At 35.9% G+C, this 22,727-nt stretch overlaps 1 protein-coding gene across 1 annotated transcript; it reads left to right on the top strand.

The window, feature by feature from the left end:
* Positions 1–763: 763 nt before the first annotated feature.
* LOC133200929 (uncharacterized) lies at positions 764–22,360 on the top strand. Its single transcript, XM_061336744.1, has 11 exons — positions 764–960; positions 9,296–9,508; positions 9,716–9,831; positions 11,483–11,574; positions 11,657–11,995; positions 12,978–13,304; positions 13,392–13,457; positions 13,550–13,642; positions 14,513–14,938; positions 15,180–15,347; positions 20,113–22,360. Exons 1-11 carry the CDS (start codon positions 814–816, stop codon positions 21,861–21,863), a joined length of 3,738 nt encoding a protein of 1,245 aa, XP_061192728.1. The 5' UTR covers positions 764–813; the 3' UTR covers positions 21,864–22,360.
* Positions 22,361–22,727: the final 367 nt, after the last annotated feature.

Raw genomic sequence — 22,727 nt, 5'->3', positions numbered from 1 at the left:
TATTTTTATTCGTCTTTTTCCATAAATTAATCTTCTAGTACATATTTACAATGAATTCCATATGAAAAATCCAAAAAATAACGTAAAATTTACGTTTTATTAAAAAAAATCATACCCGCGGTATTATAACTCTATTTTATAATAACGCGGGTATGTTTTTTAATAAAACGTTAATTCTATGTTATTTTTTGGATTTTTCATATGGAATACATTGTAAATGTGTACTAGAAGATTAATTTATGGAAAAAAGACGAATAAAAATATTCTTGGACCCAGGGTGTATATTGGGGGGGGGGGGGGGGTGCTGTCCACAAGCACCTATGATTGGTACATGTAAAGAAACAAGGACTTTCTTTTAGATTGGTGATATTGATTACTAGGTTCAAATTGTCTTTTCACTTTTTCAAACATTAAGAGTGGCGATAATGATAACGAAAAAGTTAATATCTACAAAAACCAAAAAATGATTTGTCCTCAAACATGTAATTTCCACCAATTTCTTGGTTTGGGATGATTAAGCATGTAATGCTTTTTTATGGTTTAAGATGGGGCCTATTCAGGAGACTAGACAACTTTAAACAACTCCTACAAAACTACTGCAATATTTGTAACATAGGAAAAAAATGATTAAGTCTTTGTTATTAAAGAACAATTGGATTTGTGTACTGTTGGTGACGTCAGAACATTCATATTTCGACTGACAATTGGATGACGGACTCTGTCCAAAGTAGATTATGACATGTATATTGTATCCAATGAAGCGTGGCTCTATGCCAGAGCGTCAGTCCCATCGCCTGCTCTGTGAGCGCCAACATGTATCTCGTCCTCTCAATTGCAGGATTATTTCTGATTCTACAAAATGTCAATTGCCAAATTAAAGATGCAGCGCTCCAGGACACGGTGCTTAAACTTCACAATGGATATAGGCGGCTTCAAATGGCTTCTGACATGAAGAAACTGGTAAGATGCACAAAACACATGCATATACTAATGAATATTTAACAAGCTCAATTTTTATTCAGTAGATTAAAATCAATAAGATAAAATAAAAGATTTAATAGTTATTTTTATCTGTGGAATCAAAGCAAGGGAAATGATAATCTGTATGAGCGGAGATTTATTCTGTATTTCTGTTAAGTAATCATTCCGAAAGTGGATCTCCTTGTCTCACTCCAGTTTTTCTTTGATCTTATCACAGTTATTATTTGAAGTGGACAACTGATAAAAAAAATTATTGTTCATAATATCGCATAAATACATATCATTTCTTAATAGGTGTTTCAGTGAGCGAAAAAAAATATCTACAGAAAAACATCATATACTGTAAGAATTGAAAGAAATATGAAGCAGCAATTTAGAATTTCTACCTCAGTGTAAAAATTTCACTTATAACGATAAAGACAAAAGGACACAGAACGGTAATTAAATACTATTACTAACCATCACACGTGTTGCAAATACAGTTGCACAGTTCATATCACTTTCTTTATTTGTCAATAAAACATATGTTTTCGCATATAGAGCGCACAAATTAACATCACAATAAATGTAAGTTATTCTTTTGCCCGTCACTAACGACAAACAATGTGTACTTCTCACACGTTCATTGGAGGACTCGTGCAACGCTGTCGTTATTTCCGTAGACTCACGGTCTATAAGGTGTTATAAATATACCAGAAAAAGAAGAGAAAAAAATTGGAAATAAATAAATACAAAAATATAAAAAGTTGATTGATAAATAGTTAAATAGATTCTAAATATATGAATATATAAATGAAAGTAAAATAAATCATACGGACAATTGTACAGAAAATACGAGTAAACGGAAAGCAAAACCTTTCAATGAAATTATTGACTGTTTTGCGCTCTCTCCCCCCTCCCCTTCTCTCTCTCTCATCCAAATTCTTGACAATTAGACTTTACGTATTTTTAATGTGTGTGTCTTATATGTGTCATAATACAAATTTATGTTTTTATACAGATATTAATGATACTTTTTCGCCTGTACCGTTTTACTTCTGTCCTGTAATGGACCTATATATAAAACAAAAAATATCTTATACTCTCGAAAAAGTTAATTAACTATATCATACCCAAAGGATCTCTGAATCATTGTCAGAAACATGATGTTTTCTGATTGGATTTTGGGGGCACAAAAAATATTGATAATGGTATTTCCTTTATGAATAAATGTGCAATTCTTTATTATAACCAAGCTCTGTGATAGAAAAGACCATTGGCCTGGTCATCTGAAACCCATAAATCACTGGCGAAGAAACAGCGAGAAATTGACAGTATTTACTTCTCAACTGATGGCTTCCTGTCACGACCAAAATACATTTACTGTTGAGAAAATTCTAAAAAGCATCCACGCGGAACTGTTCTAAAACCATCCAGGCGTGAAATATTGCTAGTTTTTCGTGTCCTCAGATTTTACAGACTGCGAACAAAGGATGTGACGTCATCAAGACCCCTAGACATAAAATTACACAAATGATAAAAAAAAAAACATAATGGAAATATTGTTCTAACATTTACAAAAACAAATTAGAAAATCGTGCATCTTCTACTACTAGGAAAACCCAATAAAACGTTGAAGGAAGCCAAATGAAGTTAATATATGTAATTGACCTCATTTGAAGGTTAAAGACATGTCAAGGGAGTATAAGAATAGATGGCATAAACGTATATAGGTATCGTTTTCCTGAATCATTAAGCTTTTAAATCATGTCAACGTACAAAAAAAAGTTTCAACTTTCAAACGGGAAAAAAGTAAGGGAAAAGTCCCTACCCCCCCCCCCCCCCCGAAATAGGATTTTCAAATTTGGACAGGTTAGTTTTTTCTTCTTTGCTTGTCAGATTTTTGGGAGGTTGCCCCCCCCCCCCCCCCCCCCGTTTTAGAACCGTTGCTACAGGCCTGAGTTCAGAATTTCTGTTTGGTGAGACTCCCTAATTGAAATCATCCATGAAAAGACAGAAAATAGCAAAGCTGATTTGGAATTTTGTGGATTGCAATTTTTGACTATACTTCTATTTTCTGCCGAATTTTCTTGCAAACGTCAGATAAGAAAAACACTCGAAGATGTATTGGTATAAAACTGCACGAGGCAGTCGTCACAAGCGGAGTGAAAAAACCATTCCTTTAATTGAAATGTAAAAAAAATGGAAATCCTTCCTTACATGTCTTTTTTGGAAATATTGTTCGCAAAACGAAAGACGCTTCAAATCTTACTGTGTTTTGATTATCTTGAAATGAATCAATTAAATACGTGAACGTTGGGGATGTACGTTGAGCATTAAAGGGAAGTTTTGTGTTTGTGAATCGTAACGGTGTAACAGTTGGAATGTTTGAGATTGTTTTGGAATCATTTGTTCCTTTACCTGTATATCTACTGGACAGCTACAGGTAACGTTTTGGACACAAAGATGTATGATAAAGCGATTTATTGGACAATGGGGAATAAAAGATGACGCCACAGAAGTAAGATATGAAATATTTGATATTTATTGCAGTCTCGTACATTACGATCAGCCCGTGAAATATTTGATCATTCAGACTGTTAGTTGATGAAATCCGAGTTTAAGTTCATTTTTATTTCGTATTTATACTTTTCTTATTGTCTGGTTTATATCCAAGACAATCCAACTTCGTCGCAGCTATAGGATGCGATTGCGTCAAAAACAGTGTCTGCCGAAGTATAACAACAAATAAACAGATTTCAAAAAGTTACAATTGGTGAAAAAGAAAACATACACACGTGAAAATAAAATGCTACCAAGAAAAAAAAATTAAAAAGAGTGAAACATCAAAATACTTGCACGATATTGTGAGAAAAACACATAAAAGGAGGCAAAAGATTGAGAATACACAGTTTATGCAACGCACCCCGGCTTTTTCTTGTTCAGAAAAATTTAATTGATGCATAGCGATTTTCTTAATTTAGTAAGACTTCTAATTACAGAGTCGAGATGGTTTATGTGGTGGTGGTGGGGTGGGGTGGGGGTGGGGTTCTATGATTGATTGGTTGTATGTTGTTTTATGTCCCGTTTGAGAATTTTTCACTCATATAGAGACGTCACCATATACCGGTGAAGTGCTTCAAATTTAGACCTATGCTTGGCACTCAGGGTCATTGAGCAGTGAGGGCTCTTTATTATGCCAACGCCTATCGTGACATGGGACCTCGGTTTTTAAGGTCTCATCCGAAAGAGCCGTGACTTTCAATTCTAGTGCTGTTGCGCTTGGCGAAGGAACAGTCACTACCTATGTTTACGTCATTGGTTTGACGCTGGGCTGCGAACGAGAATCAAACCCGCCTCCCGATCACGAAGCGAACGCCCTACCACTGGGCTACCGTGACCGATAGGAGTTCTATCAGGCAGTGCCAAAAATTACCAAAGATCATGAGAGTACAAAAAAATAATATCAAGGTACATGCTAATAAAGTACTCGTTTGCTCAAACAAAACCAATCATTTGTGATTCTCGTCCAGGGATTGTAAATGTTGTGGGAAGGTGTTTGTTTTATGATATCAGGAGAGTTAGTCACATTAGTGGTTTTTCTGGCTTATCATGAAGATCACTTTGAATAATTATTTATAGTTTATCTATTTTATCAGTCGCTTGATCTTTGGCTTGGGCTCGCCACTGTATATATATATGGAACGATTCGATAATTTTTTTTTATATGGATACAATTATACAAGGACATTCACTACAGCATGATGATTTAGTTGACAACCGACATGAAAAAAAATGCACTAGGCCTACAGATATACATGTACATGCAATACACTTGTATAACAATACCAAAATACTTAGGAGATTAAAGTCGACCACTTTTTAACTTGACTTTTGTATAGAGCCCACGTACAATAAGTGTGAAACACAATATTACTTGTTAGCTGTGTTACTGTTTCGGTATTTTAATTTTTTTTTAGGTGGAATTAAATAATGTATTCATATTCTCAAATTCACAAAAAATAATGAGCAAAAAATCAAGTACAAGGTAACTGTGAATTCTTAATAATAATCTGAACAAATGTTACTGGGAGTCCTGAAAAGTGTTGCTGACAAGATATGTAGAGTACCATTTGACTTAACACACTCAACTTCCAAAAAGAGGTCAAGTTGACAAGCTTCTACTTTCCCGACCCCCACCCCCCACCCCCTTCTCTCATTTAAAGAATGTTCTGAGTAAAATATTTTGTAAAAATCATAGGAATACACAATATTTTACGAAAGTTATCCGCATAAATACTTTTATAAATATTCAAGACGCACTGCTCAGTCTGACTTTAAAGCAATTTGAGCTGCAACTTTGACATAGGAATTTTTTGTTGCAATATTGTAATTAACTACTTCAAAAAGAATGCTTATAAACTTCTGTTGTTCATATCTACAATGGAAGAACTATTTATAAGCTATTACATTATTGTCATCCTGTAAAATATTGATTTCTTATATAATGCTACACATTCCATTGTACAGAAATCTTTCTTCTGAAAAAAAAATGGAATACTTTATTTTAGTCTAATTGATCATAAAGGATTGAATTACATACAGATTAATCATAACAGCATATTCTAACAGCAAAATAAAATTTTCAAAACTGCAGCTCATATCGCTTTAAGTTTCTTGCAGCCTATCCCAACCAGTTTGATAATAGTTTACGCCATTTGTGAATCAATGAACTGGTAATATTCCTGTTGTCCTTTCTGACGTAGTTCAGTTTATCAAATAAAATCTGCAACAGGACTATTTTGCATGTTGCAGATTTTATTTGATAAACTGAAATACATGTATGTCAGAGAGGACACTATTAGTCACTGTTGAATCAATATTTTCTTCGTTTCTAACAGCGTTTCCACCAAATCAACAAAAACATTTCACGATACATATGTCCGTTGGGATGACCGACGTCGCTTTTTCAGGCATTCTCATACATATTTCTTTCATTTTTCCCCTTGATATTTCTTTTATCTGAATAATGATAAATACTAACGAAATCAGAAAATGAAGCCAGCCGCATTATACTATAAATTTTACTTCAGTTAAATGAAAAATTCCAAACACATGTACCTAAGTACAAAGTTTATAATATTTTAACCATGGGCCGTGCTCATTTTCCACATACTTTGAAGATGTTAATTTTCACATAAAATATAAGTTCAAACAAAAATCTCAAACTATTCTGATTTGAAATTTTAGAACAAATATTTCGGTATATAATGTGTATATCTAAGCCATTCAAAACGACAAAAAACGCCATTGTCCGTGAAACCTTTTGGGCAGCCCCCGTATGTATGAATCTGGATTTCTTTGAAATTTGTCTTAAAAGTGAAGGGTAGACAGAAGATGATTCTTTTTCTCTCAGATTTTATAAACTACAGTGTACAGTGCTTAATACATGATACTGTTGCGTTAAATGAGTACAAATTAATTAACAAAATATAGATATAAATGTCAGAGGTGATCCATTACTTCGTACAATAAATTGGTAATTGTAAGGTTAATGTCTCGGCAGACTGAGTCCTCTTTTTCGGGTGATGTACGAGGAAATTGACCTATAATTATTCGTAGGTTTAAATTATGAATAACCTGTGTGTAATGTACTTTAAAGTATGCTATCATGCACTGAAAGCAATTATATAAATCTCGTTTTTTTTATTTGTTTGTTTGTTGGTTGGTTGTTCTTTTTTATGTTTTTGCTAGAAAAATGCTTTTTTGAAACTCTTTTGCAAAAATAGAAGTGTGAAAAAGAAAAGTACATGTATATCCACCATAACATCTCAGTCATATGCTAGACTGTGCTCGATTTTGTTGAGCTGTGAACTAGCATGACATAAAAAGCTATGAAGTACAGCTTCATCCCTAATTTAAATAAATTAATTTTTATAGCAATGTCAGTTTGTGACATAAAATAATCAATCTGTTGCATAATATACTTAAGTCATATTGTTGATTTGAAAAGAAATGAAGAAAGCAGATAAAGAACACGTGCTTTTAAGTAAGATTTGATCATGAAAGAGAGAAAAAAGCCGTGAAGATGTCAGCACGGTGTTTGTTATGTGTCTCCTTGTCTTGGTTCTGATATCTAGCTGTCGGTGTGACGACTCGGTGTGGTTCTGTATTCATCATATGGACAAGGAATCACACCAGCCGTTCATTAAATCCAGCTAAAATATGCAGTCATTTTTATGGTCGGTCAACCAGATAATAATAAAACATAATACTCAGTAAGACTGGTTTGTAGGCCAAAATCCGACCTGGTGGTATTTTCGTCTCAGAGAAAGCTAGATCACGACTATTCTACATGTAATCTCAAAACCGCAAGAAAACTGCACAACCTTAGCTGATCACAAGAATATCATGACTACCTAAATGTTTGATCTGAGCACACTCTAAGTAAGTGTAATAATACCGTACCTTTCTAAGATATAATGATCGATCTTCTTCCACCTACCCTGACCATCTTACCCAAATAATAGCAAGATAAGCTTGTCCAGACAATACAGCACTTGTTTAACTTAATCGTACAATGATTAATATGCAACCTCACAAAATATCAAAACTGCATTCACGAAGCAAGTAGCAAGTCTATATTTCTTATTTACAATCAATGCAACTTTGTACAAGCTTATCTTTTTAAAAAGATAGGTGAGCTAGCGCAATAGCCATCATAAAACACAGAAGACTCAAGAATATATATCTGAACCATTGGTTTAATTTGCTGAATCGATTAATTATTAATAGGAAGGCACAGTGGTGCACTGGGATGGTGTTGAGGGGTGGTGTCTCAATTCAGAATAGTGAATCTAGAGTGGGCTTCACATCGGCAATGGCTTTACTCATTAACTATGCATTAAGCATTCTGTAGTTTACTTGTAATTTCAATTCTGAGGAGAAAAATAAGAGATCAGTAATACCGGTGAGTATATAATTTACAGTATTCCCGTGTAGTACCGTTTTGTAGCAATCTCATCTTCTCGGGACTTTCCGGCAAGCTCGGAAAACATATCAGAAGTTGTTTTTCCGAGTTTGCCGGAAAGATCCAGGAAGGTATAGTTAAGAATTTAGTAAAATTTTAGAAATAATTGATCTCCACGGTCTTGGTATTATAAGACCTAAGTTACGGTTACTTTTTGTATATTTATATACAGGTTAGACAACAAAACACAAAACTTCAGATCATATGTATTTCCAGATGGTTATACGAAATTGACATGGTATAGTTTATCTACAGTTGTATTCCCAGAATGCCCTACCGTGAAGTCGAGCATGCGTATTCCAGTAAAATAGACTAACGTAGTTGTTAGCGCTCGCTAGCAACTAGTGAAACAATGGCTAACTTACTGTAAAAATATCTTCAAAGCATAACAATACCGTCACAACCTGCTCTCTGCATCAGTTGCTTCCACATAGGGCACAGAAATCAACCTTATCTCATCAATACCTTCAAAACCTTATCCCAGCAATCCCGTCAAAACCGTATCATAGCTATACCGTCACAACCTTATCCTAGCAATACCGTCACAAATTAGCTTAGCAATACCGTCATAACCTGCCCCCTGCATCAGTTGCTTGCACATGGGGCACAAGAAACAAAAGGGTCAATACTATCAAATCAATACCGTCAAAACCCCATCCTAACAATACCATCAAAACCCTATTCTAGCAATACCATCACAACTTTATCCTAGCAATACCGTCACAACCTTTTCATAGCAATACCATGACAATCATATCTTATAACAATACCGTCACAACTTTATCCAAGCATACCTTATCATAGCAATACATGACAACCTTATCCCAGCCAGCAACATCACCACAACCTTATCCGAATAATATCATGGCAACCCTATCCTAGCAATACTCTCACAACCCCATCATAGCAATATCATGATAACCATAGCAAAGCAAGTACATCACAACCTTATCCAAATAAAACCAAAGCAACCTTATCCAAGCAATACCATGATAACCTTATCCCAGCAATAATGTGTTAACCTCATCTAACAAATACTAGTACTGTGACCACCTAATTCTACTTATACCATGAGTACAGTACCCAATGCAATGTCAACATTATCAGGAAAAAAAAACAATGACAGTCTTATCCCGGAAATTCCATAACCAGATCATCCTAACGATTTCATGAGAACATTGCTCTAACAATACCATGTAGGCCATGTCTGTCTGAAAATTAGTTCAGTAATTGTTATTTTCCTCCTCAGGACCCTGCATTATGTATTCTAATCTCTGTTAACCAGGATAACGGTTTTTATTATAGGTATGGGACCCAAATCTGGCCTCGGAAGCCGCGGCATGGACCAAAAACTGTATATACGAGTTTCGGTACGGCAGCTACGGGGAAAACATGTATTATTTTGAGTCCCGACTTCCAGACAATGTACTGGTCGAACGCGCCGTAGACGCGTGGTACAGTGAAAGGTACTCATGGCGCATGTCCGGGGATTGCGCGGAGGCTTGTAGTTACACACAGGTATCACATGACTTTTTTTCAAAAGTATTCTAAAAATAGAAACGAAGTCCATTCCTATTACAACCGTAATCTACCTCATTAATTTTTAAAGATTTGAATTTCACTGATTTATACCGGTATCTTTTGTAGCATTGGAATATGAATGCAATGTACAATGACATATAATGTGATAATTTCCTTTAAAAATAAATTATGTATCTGCCTCAGCTTGTTTGGGCAAAGACGCAACGTGTAGGATGCGCAATACAGAAATGCACAGAGCTAACAATGCCAGAAGAATTCATCCCAGCCGCATGGTTCATCTACTGTCTGTACGATCCAAAGTAAGAGGCTTCCATATCTCTATTTTTTAGACTTTATAACGTTGGAGTCCTTTTTAGCTCACCTGAGCCAAAGGCTCAAGTGAGCTTTTCTGATCAAAATTTGTCCGTTGTCTGTCGTCGTCGTTGGCGTTGTCGTCGTTGGCGTAAACTTTTCACAATTTCAACTTCTTCTCCAGAACTACTGGGCCAATTTCAACCAAACCTTGCACAGAGTATTCTTGGGTGAAGGGGATTCAAGTTTATTCAAATGAAGGGCCACGCCCTCTTTCAAGGGGAGATAATAAAGAATTAGTGAAAAATTAATAGCATCTTTTAAAAATCTTCTTCTCAAGAACCACAAAGCCAGGGAAATTGAAACTCATGTGGAAGCATCCTCAGGTAGTGTAGATTCAAATTTGTTCAAATCATGACCCCCGGGGGTAGGGCGGGGCCACAATGGAGGATCAAAGTTTTACATAGAAATATATAGGAAAAACCTTTAAAAATCTTCTTCTCAAGACGGCAAAGCCCTAATTGGTCATATTTATATGGAAGCATCCTCAGGTAGTGTAGATTCAAGGTTGTTCAAATCTTGACCCCCGGGGGTAGGGCAGGGCAGGGCCACAATGGAGGATCTAAGTTTAACATAGAAATATATAGGAAAAACCTTTAAAAATCTTCTTCTCAAGAACAGCAAAGCCATGATGAGTCATATTTATAGTGTAGATTCAAGTTTGTTCAAATCTTGACCCCGGGGGATAGGGCGGGTCCACAATGGAGGATCAAAGTTTTACATAGAAATATATAGGAAATCTTTAAAAATCTTTTTCTCAGGAACAGCAAAGCCCTGATTGATCATATTTATGTGGAAGTATCCTCAGGTAGTGTAGATTTAAGTTTGTTCAAATCATGACCCCCTGGGGTAGGGCGGGGCCACAATGGAGGATCAATGTCTGAAATAGAAATATATAGGAAGGTATCTTCTGATGAAGAACTGCAAAGCCATGATTAGTCATTTTGATATGGAAGCATCCTCAGGTAGTGTAGATTCAAGTTTGTTAAAATGATGACCCCCGGGGATAGGGATGGGCCACAATGGGGGATCAAATTTTTTTTTAAATAGGAACATATTGGAAAATATCTTCTTCTCAAGAAATGAAAATCATGTTTAGTCATTTTGATATGGAAGCATCCTCAGGTAGTGTAAATTCATTTTTTTTTTCAAATGATAACCCCCAGGGGTAGGGTGGGGCCCAATGGGGATCGAAAGTTTTACATAAGAACACATAGAAAAAATATTTCTTCTCAAGAACAGAAAAGCTATGTTTCGTCATATTGATATGGAAGCATCGTCGGGTAGTGTAGACTCAAGTTTGTTCAAATGATGACCTCTGGGATAGGGAGGAGCCACAATGGGGGATCAAAATTTTACAAAGGAATATATGGGAATTTTTTTTTAAAATCTCGAGTACAACAAAGCCATTTGTTATATTGACATGGAAGCATCATCAGTTAGTTTAAAATTCAACCCCCCCCCCCCCCCCCCCCCGTAATCTTTTCAATACTGAACTGATTTGTGTCTAGCTAATGTGCTCAGGTGAGCGATGTGGCCCATGGGCCTCGTGTTTAAATTTATGATATATAATTTCATGCTATCATAATCAATTCTTAGAGGAAACACATTTGGAGATCTTCCATACTCAAGGGGTGGTGCATGTGAGAAGTGCGAAGCCAAGGAAGTTTGCTCCGACAAGTTATGTGCAGGTACAGTTCAACCTTGATCAAATTGACATACAAACACATTCAAAGAAAAAAAAACATACTAGAAAAATGCTTTTTTTATTAGATAAATATGCACCAACCACTCCACAACCAGTAAAAACCACACTTCCCCCTACGTTGCCACCAAGTAGACAAATATCACGTGGTTCACAATCCTCAAACACGGAAATGACGCAACTGGAACTCCAGCATAGAACAGCGCTGGAGAAACAACAAGCTCTTCTAGAGGAAACGTTAAAGAAACAGAGGGCGCTAGAAGAGCAGCTTCGCACTCAACAGAAGTTGATAGAACAGACACTGATGGTGGGGAAGAGTCAGACCACCGCCAAACCAATCGTGAAGTGGAACAAAGGCCTGCCTGCAGATCGCAGGTCAGAGCTGGATCAAGGAAGCACCAACACTAGTGAGCACAATTCTGTCTTTCAAACATTTACATCATGCGACTTTGATTTTAAACCATATTAATGAATTTCAAAGATATAAAATAAATTTAATGTTATCAATACTCGGAACAACTTCCTTTCCTTCTATATCTTTATATTATTATTTGCAATCATCATCTTACTAAATGTCATCATATTCATCTAACATCCAGAGGATCTCCTTTACAAAAAGACTTAAGACTAAGACCAAACTATAATTTGTCTGAAAATTCTCCTTTATAATTGTTTGAAATATTTTTGTCTTATTTTAAAGAATATTGAAAGTTGTCTTTAGGCAGTATTTTTTGACAGAATGATAGATTTCGCAAGATTTAACATCCAGCTAAAATTTTTTGGTCTTGGTCGTACATTCTTCTGTAAGATGGGACCAAGGTGTTTGCATGCCCTTCTTTGTCAGCTTTTAATTCTTTTCATGGCTGATATCATTTTGAATTTATATTCTATCATACTTAACTTTTTTCCTATATGATAAGTAGGAGGTATAAAAATTTGGTTCTTTGGGTAGCATTCTAATGCTGGTGACTGTTCTGTGTCGGCGGGCTTCTCAGGGAAAATAACCTCCTGCCAGAGACGGACAGACAAACGGACAATCGTGTTGGCATCCGTCCCAGACTTCAAAGATGTATTACAGCACTAATGTTTCGATTGATCGCAGTCATTGCTTACTCAAAGAATTGGAAAAAATGCGTTTTCTATACACCATAGAAAAGAATTTTATTTGATAGCTGCGGACAGAGTTTTGGCGATCCATAACAGAAGTGATGCTTTTAGTGCATTATTACTCTCTGGCAGGGACTTAATATGAACTGCTCTGATCTGAATAGAGACTGTATTTTGTTTTTTGTTTCTAATCTTTGTGTATTGTTACTCTAACTTTGTTCTTCATGTTGCGCATGCTCTGTGTACGTGCTTATATTTTGAAAATTATTTGTTGTCTCATAGGAAATGGGATGCTGTCTTCGTCAATGCTTGGGACGCGCAGCGGACCGACGGACGACAAGACAGAATTTGGCAGACGGCAAGTTCAAATGTCTTCAGTAAGCGACAGAGATTCTCGCCGGAAGCCTGTGACCGACGTCCAGGAGGCGTCTTTCTTTTCCTTTCACCGTCCTCGAAATCAGTTTTCCTCCGTGCGACTTTGGCAACCAACCACGACACGTGCGCCGCTGTTTGTCCTGAACCCCCAGCCCCAAATGTCGTCTTTACAGAAAACCGTCACCAGCATGAGGCCGCTTAAGCCCAATAAAAACAGGGTCTCTTTCACCATAGGTAACAGAAGACATTTACATTAGTAGTATTAACCAGATGGTGGATCAGAATTCTAACCAGAATTTAAACCACTCACATTTTTTACAGGTAGCGGAAACACATTGAAATTCAACTACAAACCGAACTCTGCCCTAGTTACGAAGTCTCAAAGAGGTAATATAAGTTGTAATTGGCCTGTGTAAACGATAGACAATATTTTTTTCCAGGGGAATTGCTCTGATTTTGAAGCAATTTTTGATTTACAGAAAGGGCAATAAAAGACAGAAGGGTTAAAGCGATCCCTAGAGAAAACGCTCGTCCATCTATAAGTTTAACTGACTTTAAGTCGCGAAAACCAGGTAATTCGTATAGGAATATTCTGTCTGTCTGGTAACCTTTTCCCGACCTTCCTGAATTCCTCAATTTCCAAATTAATGCGTCCTTTACTTCATTCGATCTCACACTCAGGTAGAGGTTTCCCTCCCCTTTCTACTAATTTCCACAACCAAGGCAAACTGCACACTCTGTAGCTAGCACCGAGTTTTTCCTTGCAATCAACCTCTGACAGTAAACTGGAAAATGTCTGATGTTGCGGTGGGACATTTAATGGAGAAAGCCACATCCTCTCCCTGTTGTCATTAATCACAATGCGCACTCTGGCACTTCTTACAATCATTTTAATATCTCTAAGCTCTGGCAAGTTAACTGGAAAATGTCTAATGTTGCAGTGGGACGTTTTAATGGAGAAAATACGTCCTTTCTCTCCCATTGTTTGCTTGTTTTATCCTTATACAGACTAGTAATAAAGTTAAGATCCCTGTCAATTTTTATGGTGAACTTGTCCTCCTAACAAACTTAGGATTCACCTGTACCAGGTAACCTCTCCGTTCCTAATTCGCCTGGTTTTTTGCATTAATATATCCATATTTTATGAAGTCTTCAACTCGGTGTAAATTAAACATTTGCTTCCTGATGTTATTTTGACATTTTCAAAAAACAAGTAACCTTCAGTGAATACATTGTATTACATATCTTTAAATTTCAGAATATCAAAACACACAGCTCTGGAAAAAATGGTCCTATTAAGATCTCTTTTTTTGCATAATAGTTTGTTTCATCGTTTTTATAAACGTAAATTATTAGGAAGGCAAGAAAATATGGTGACCATTGGTGAAAAAATAAACAATTTGTTATAGGAAATCAGCATGCGTGCGCATTTTATGTTACAGAATCTGCGCTGCCCAACCAGAACAAGTTAGATTTGTCCGCTTCTGACAACTTTCGTTTCGGGGGTGCTAGATCATTTGAGAGACAGCTAGCGTCCACTGGCAACTTGCGATCCAAGGAGCGACAACATTCGTCGCTGAGTATCTACAAGGCCCACTCTTCTAGTCAGATCTCTATTTCCGATCAGAAACAAACTGCATCCAGTGGCGGACAATCCTTGGGGAGAGGGCAATATGAGGTCAACAGTCTTCAATCACAAACAACTAAGCAAAATTCTGTTTCAGACACCACCTTGAAGCGACAAACGTCTTTAACAAGCGATCGGCAATCCCAGAAGCGCCAAAGCCCGGATTTCCGGTCACGCACTGTATTCACTTCACGAACAAAAGCACCCTCTACTACCACCCCTTCCTATTTACCCGCATCCCGTGAGTATATCCAAGAAATATAGAGATGGGATTGGTAGGATCCATGAATGTTATGCTTTGTTTGGTACACGGTGTGTAAAAATTTAGTCATTGAAATGTATATGACGTAGTTTTAGAGTATACATGTATATATATTTTCGTAAAACATCATAATTGTCAAAAACTGATTATCCTCCTTTAGCTGAGTTTAAAAAAAAAGTTTGATTTTTAGATACGTTATGACAAATATGTTTGATTATAGCTACTCTACCTCCAACCAAAATACCGCCGGACTGTGTAGACAAGGATGTTTACTGTCCATACTGGAAGGTGTACTGTGATAACAATTCCTACGTGTTTGAGAACTGTCGGCGGACGTGTCGGTCATGCTACGTCCCACCTCCTCCCATAATTCCACAGCCTCTACCAGGTCAGTATTTTCCTCCCCTTGTAAATTATCAGTAGTTTCCTGTGGCCAATTAATATTGGAACATTGCGTCATAGATTATACTGTAAAAAGTGGTTTAATCTTTTAATTGCATGCCATTAATATCCCATTTAAAGTAGTGTTTTTAATGTAAACCCATACCATCTAGGGAAATGTTTGTGTAATGTAGATAATTGTTTTTTAAGGTCTGAGGTTTCGTGTAGAGCAAAGAGTGAGTACATTTGCATGATTACGATTTTAAATTGACGGATTTTCTTTGCATGCAATACTGCGACACTGCTCTTGCGTTGTTTCAGATCTCACCTACTTATCTTGCAGAATATGAAAGTCTTTATACCTTTTGTACGATTTTTCTGTGAAGATTTTTTGCCATAAATCTCCTAACACGATATCATGCCAGTATTAAAATACATTAGATCCTATTCACACTTAACATGCTTTGTCAATAATATTGCACTGTAAAGGTTTAGCACTTAATTCTCACTGTTGGTGTCAATAAAAAAAATTCTCATATTTCATTTACTCAGTCCCTCATTGTGATATTCCACCATTCCGGAACAGTGCGAAAGTCGCGAGAATTTTAATTTGTATCATGCACAGCTATTCGGTTTGGGTTGTTCAGGAAACTTTGCGTTTCTTTCCATATTCGAGGGTTGTCCCAAAAAGTTGTAGACAATGTTATATAACTTTATAAACATTCAACCAAAATTAACCAAATTTTGTATATATAGCTATAATTTATTTAAAACGGTATATTTCATAACGAAAGGATTCAATTTTATAAGCCATTTTTGATTTACTTCCCTTTGTCAGATTTTAAAAAGCACTCGTATACGTGTATTCACCGCTATCGTTCGTTCGCATATATCACTATAACACGACAAATCATGCGTTGTCTTGATTCTCTTGCTCTAATGTTTGTATTTTAAGGTAGATATTTACTCAATACCTTTAGAAATAATATAAAATTTGAACCGATCCTTGGAATATCACCTTTTTACTGTTGGTAAAAAAAATTGATATTAGCCCATTGCTGAGTTGCCAGGAACAAACTTTCTAAAGCGATTGAACAAAACGTTTGCCAAGTTGGACAAGGAACAAGAAACATATACTTTGTAAACAACCTTATAGTAAAGCTTGTTTTCAGTTACTATATGTGGAATATGTTAAACAATTACAGCATTTGATATCATAGAGAATGGAATCAATAAGTCGTCCCTTAGATAACAACAAGTTGCGCCTTAGATAACAATAAGTCGTCCCTTAGATAACAATAAGTTGTCTCTTAAGCAGTAAGTCGTGTCTTAAACGTTAAGTCGTGTCTTCAACAAAAAAGGCGTGTTAAATAACAATAGAAAGTGTCTTAAATTACAATAAGTCGTCTCTTAAGCACAAAGTTGTGTCTTTAATAACAATGAGCCATGTCTTATACAATAACTCGTATCTTGAACAATAAGTCTTGTCTATAAAAATAAGTCGTGTCTTAAACAATAAGCCGTGGCTTAAACTTAAATAACAGTAAGTAGGGTTAAACAATAAGTTGTGTCTTCAACAATAAGTCTTGTCTAAAATAACAAGGTGCTGTATCATAAACAACAGTAAGTCGTGACTTAAACAATAAGTCTTGTCTAAAATAACAAGGTGCTGTATCATAAACAACAGTAAGTCGTGACTTAAACAATAAGTCTTGTCTAAAATAACAAGGTGCTGTATCATAAACAACAGTAAGTCGTGACTTAAACAATAAGTCTTGTCTAAAATAACAAGGTGCTGTATCATAAACAACAGTAAGTCGTGACTTAAACAATAAGTCTTGTCTAAAATAACAAGGTGCTGTATCTTAAACAACAGTAAGTCGTGTCTTCAATATGTCGTATATAAAAAAATAAAACAGTAAGTTGCGTCTTAAATTACAAGTTGTGTCTAAGATAACATTAAGTTGTGTCTAAATCAGTAAATAGTATCTGGAACAATAAGTCATGTCGACTTAAGCAAAAAGTCATATCTAAAATACTTCGTAATAGTAAGTATTTTAAAGAACAATAAGTCGTGTCTTAAGCAATAAGTCAAATATTGCGCACTCAAGGGAAGATAGATGTACTCTATATAAGTAAGAGCGCGTTCTCTTGTCGCGTGATTTTCATTTTATTTTTTATTTATTTTCTGAAAGTCATAAAAAATTGTACGAATTTAATACCCACCCAATGCATGCAGGTATTGAGTTGAATTGTGTGGTATTAGGGGTTAATTTTTAACTTCCTGTAGAAAAGTGATTTATTCACTAATTTTGCTCGTTAACATTAACCGTTCTCAAGTCAAACTAAATATCAAAATTGTAAAATTTATCAGGTTTCTATAAGTGTTAATATATTTGAGACTTGAAGCAGCGGTTTTTTACCTTTATTGGATAGAGACCAGAAGAATAAACAAGTAGATTATACTACGATACATAATTTTATTTATCGTTTTTTTTTTATTTCAGCGAACGGTGGTTGCTAAAAATAAACATTTATGCGAAATTCTTTCAAAATTCTACTCCTCCTACAGTTTTGGCCTGATTTCAGTAAGACTTTATGCACAAATAGGTTATACTAAGAGACATAATTCTGTATTTCAAGTTTTTGTTCGCTGCGGTGTTGCCTTGGTTGCTAAAATGGTAATTTCTCTGAAATTCTTTCTAAACACTTCTACAGTTTTGGATTGAATTCAGTTTGACTTCAGAAACAAGTAGACTATACTAAGATAAATGATTCTGTATAACGCTTTCTGATTTCAGCTTAGCTTATTGTCAGGATTCCTAGAAATAGAAATTTCTGTAACCTACTCCTCCGACAGTTTTGGCCCGATTTCAATAAGACTTGATACACAAGTAGACTATACTAAGATACCTAATTCTCTTCTATGATTTTGATCTGAAAAATAAAACTTGGTACACAAGTGATAATGATTCTTGTTTATTGGTGTTGCCATAGATACTAATTTTTAAGTGCAGGTGCTTCTTTGTAAGTAAAAACAAGTAGAGCTATAGTCTTGTCAGAGACTTTTGGTCAGCTTTTTAAAAAGAGAAATGTTTTTAAAGAAAGATTTGGGATACATTGTAATTAGTAAAATATGATATGACATTGCTGATTTTAGGGATGTAAACACTTGAAAAAACCATATGTCAAAAAGATAAGGATGACGTTTACTTAAGAAATGAATATAATTTTTGAAGATTCATGAGGACATGAACTACGACGCTTCACGCCGGCATATTTCATGAAGCGCGTTAGCTCTTCATGATAAATATGCCGGCGTGAAGCGTTGTAGTTCATGTACTTCATGAATCTTCTAAAATTAAATTCATTTCTTATATTTACGTTATTTTTCTGATGAGTTGCCAAAAATTACGCCATTCAACTGTCATTTTTTCCAGATATTCAGAATATCTACATTTCCAAATATTTTTCCTTAAGATTCTTTGCAAATTAGAAGACTGTTCATTTTCTCATGAACTACTATGGATGAGCATGAATATCTCCATTGTTACATCATAATACCGTACTTGACGTCAAAACTATAGTGCAAACTGTTTTGCTTTAAAAATGACAGTTGAATGGCGTAATTTGTGGTAACTCATCAGAAAATACTGTAAATATAAGATATGAATCTAATTTTTGAAAATTCATGAGGTACATGAACTACAACGCTTCACGCCGGCATATTTATCATGAAGCGCTAACGCGCTTCATGAAATATGCTGGCGTGAAGCGTCGTAATTCATGTCCTCGTGAATCTTCAAAAATTAAATTCATTTCTTAAAACAAAAGAATTCCACGACAAGAATGAAAAAAAACAAAAATATAACAAGTAATAAAATTCTTTGAATAATGAAATATTATATGAAAGGTATAGTTTTTCTAAATAATTAATAAACGATTAAAGTTTGAACTATAAACTTATTAATATTTTAGTCCGAATTTCCTCTGTCAATTTCCTCTGTCAATTTTCTAATTTTTAACCCATTTTAATCTAATATTACAAAAATCTGAATGAGAAGAACTCTAAACTATTTATAGTCTTAGTTTACTTTTGTTGCCCTTATTCTGCAGGTATTAAAATTATATAAGGTCAATGATCACATTCTTCAGATATGTTGCCTGGAATGATTTTTGTTGATTATTTTGGCTTTAACACACATAATATTTGCAAAATGCTGTTAAAAATCTCATAAAATCATAACGTTATGACAAATATTTCAAGAAAAAAATGTGAAAAAAATTAGAAAGTAAAATTTAGTCCGAATTTCCTCTGCGTCACCTTAAATTTACTTATGTACTGGCGTACTTTCTTCAAATAAGAAAATATCAAATTCTGAAATTGATGGTGAGTTATAACATGGTTATTTCGTGCATTTAGAACAATTTCTGATTAACATCTTGTACTTTATAGCATTCCGTTTCTGTCAACTAATTACCCTGAGTAAACGTCATCCTTCAGTCAATTCATCGATTTATAGATATGTATACTTGGACATGTATAGTCAGATAATGTTTTGTAGTTGCATGTACATTTCAAGACAAATGGAATATTAATACCATTGATATTGAAACTTTGTAGATTTAGAAGCCCCGTCTACATAATGCTTGAAATTTAAAAGTCCTTCAATTCTTGAAGGTCTGTAACGAATACTTTTTATCCTAGGCTGTGTATTCTTTTTAGATCTATTTTGACTATTATTACTTAAAGTTTTGATATCATGTTTCAGAAACATTGACCTCCTCCAATATCAACCAGCAGCAGTACCAAGAGACTTCACAACAGACCCAACAATCTAAAAATCAACAAACCCAAGATAACACACAGCAATACATCCAACAAACAATTATACAGGAACAACCTAACGTAATACAGAATGTTCAATTGGACCAAAAATTTCAGCAACAGCCAATCCAATTAAGCAACAATCAACAGACCCAGCAGCAATACATGATGCAGCAATCTCAGTCAGGCTTCCAACAAGAACCGCAAATAATTCAGCAACCTCAACCTCTCTATCAGCAACCGCAACCTCAGGTGTATCAACAGCCGCAACCTCAGATATATCAACAGTCAGGTTTTCAGCAGTATCAAGGCCAGCAAAGTATGCAACCACACACGGGCTTCAACCAGCAACAGTCATATGATTACGTTCAACCAACATCAGCTATCCAGTCATGGCATGGCGGCATGATTGGTCATCAGGGTAACCATGGTAACAATATGCTTGTAGGTTTTCAACAAACAGACAATCAAATTCAACAAAAGCAACAATTCACAGAACCTACAACTCCCAAACCAACACAAACAATACGTTTAGAGTTTCGTGGACATACTCCAGCTACAGCAAGTTTCAAAAAACAGCCAATTAAACGGCGGGAACCATCAGGGGAGATTAGCCCGTACATTAAGGTGCAGGAGCCATTACCTGAGGGCGTGGAACTAAGGACAACAACACCTACAACTACTTCAACGACAACAACAACAACAAAGCCGCCACCAACCCGTCCTCCGACACGCCCACCCACGCGACCCCCGACACGCCCACCGACCACACATCCTCCGCAATTCTATAATCAGGGAGCATACGGCATCAACCATTACTACCCTAACACCAATATGTATAACAACTACCAAGCTCAGAATATCCATTATCAAAATACAAACTCACAATTGCACCAAGCCCATCAAAACAATCACATACAGACAAATCAAGTCTACAACCAGAACAGTTACCAACCAAACTTTGCTACCCGCCAACAGATTTATATGCAGACGACACCATCCCCTATGATTTATAACCAACAGTTGATACAGCAAAACACACCAGCGCCAATTATCTTTCAACAGCCTCAGAGACAGCAACAAAACCCGCAGGCAATAAACAACTTTTTGGGTCAGTCTCCGCAAATTCAGGTACAGTCTCTTGACTTAAACGCGCCGATCCGTTCTCCGGTAACGTATCCAAACCCCGCTATTTTGTCCCCTAATCAACAACAATCCAATATCAACATACAATACCAGCAGCAGGTTCAGCAACCAAACCAATTTGCAAACGCACCGGCGAACCAAAACGTGCAATACCAGCAACAAAAGTCTGATGACTTGTTTAGAAGTGCTCTAATGAGAGCAAACTTTGGTCAAGCCAACATTAACCTAGCAAGTAACCTCGGGACTCAGCCAGGCCAGTACCAACGCGTACAAGCGTCAAGTGACGTCAGTTGGTACTACACGGTGTCCACGCGGCCACCAAATGTCGTCCCCACAGAGCCCTATCCCACGAAACCTCTCTTAGACCTAAATTTAAAACTTTATGAAAACCCAAACGTTGTTGTACAAACGAACTCTTCGACGCCTTCGCAATCGCAGCCTGTTGCATGTGTAGATGTGGACGCCCGATGTCCACAATGGACACAGTGGTGTGGTATTGATCAATATGTGGACAATAATTGTAGAAAATTGTGTAAAAACTGTAGGTGATGTTTGGGCTATATAATCTGATATAAGGTACCTCCCACTATAGGTCATTCAACGAGAAGTTCATGTTTGGGCGGAGTTATCGCCTCCTTTCCAACCCAGAATCATCACCTCGGACCAAGCGATCGAGCGATTTTGAAGACGATGTATTTTTACCAGAGAGACGTTTGCAAGCTCATGTGTGATTGTTTGTGCCTTCAATTTTTTTTTACCATATGTCATTTATTTTTTAATTCAAAGATTGTTTTATAATTTCATGGGTCTGTTTTATTGCTTAATTTGAAAATGAGACTTAATATTGAAGTTATTTACGGACTGATTGTACTGATAGATGCTTCCATATATGGAATACCCCCTGTCTCTGACTCTCTTGGTTTCTAGATGTGATATAGTGCTAAGTTTTCTTGTAAATATACAAGTGAAGTTATGAATATGCCTTCGCTTTGATTGTTTGCATTCATTATTTTGTTAATGGTGTTACTAATAAAGAATAAGTTGACTTTGTCGTTATTAATTTTTATGTGAGACTACAAGGGCTATTCGATATTGTTGCTATTTTTGAGGTCGATACGATGATTTAGCCACCTGAGGGATACAATATTCACCGAGCCGGAGGTACGATTTCTAGAATATTGGATCTCAGCCAATTAGCGATCTGAGAAATAGTCAACCGTATAATAATTCTTTCACGTGTTTACATTTTAATATACATTGTAGTGTTTAAACGAAACCCGGGTGTTTAGGCTTTCATCATTATCGGCCGCAGCAGCCGATCTATTTGTGGTTGTGTTAGTGCACATGGGGAAATGAGGCATCATTATTTGTTGTCGGTAGAATAATTCTTTGTTGATAGCATGCATCAAAGTT

This window comes from Saccostrea echinata, unplaced genomic scaffold, assembly GCF_033153115.1.
Source record: "Saccostrea echinata isolate AGI-Se365-2 ecotype Australia unplaced genomic scaffold, CSIRO_AGI_Sech_v1 ptg000041l, whole genome shotgun sequence".
In the NCBI taxonomy this organism is placed as follows: domain Eukaryota; kingdom Metazoa; phylum Mollusca; class Bivalvia; order Ostreida; family Ostreidae; genus Saccostrea; species Saccostrea echinata.
This window is presented reverse-complemented; position numbering and strand designations above follow the sequence as displayed.

Coding starts and splice junctions, on each gene's coding strand:
- LOC133200929 (XM_061336744.1), top strand. CDS start 814: ATGTATCTCGTCCTCTCAATTGCAGGATTATTTCTGATTCTACAAAAT. Junction 961..9,295: donor CTTCTGACATGAAGAAACTG/GTAAGATGCACA, acceptor TTTTTATTATAG/GTATGGGACCCAAATCTGGC. Junction 11,996..12,977: donor TCAAGGAAGCACCAACACTA/GTGAGCACAATT, acceptor GTTGTCTCATAG/GAAATGGGATGCTGTCTTCG.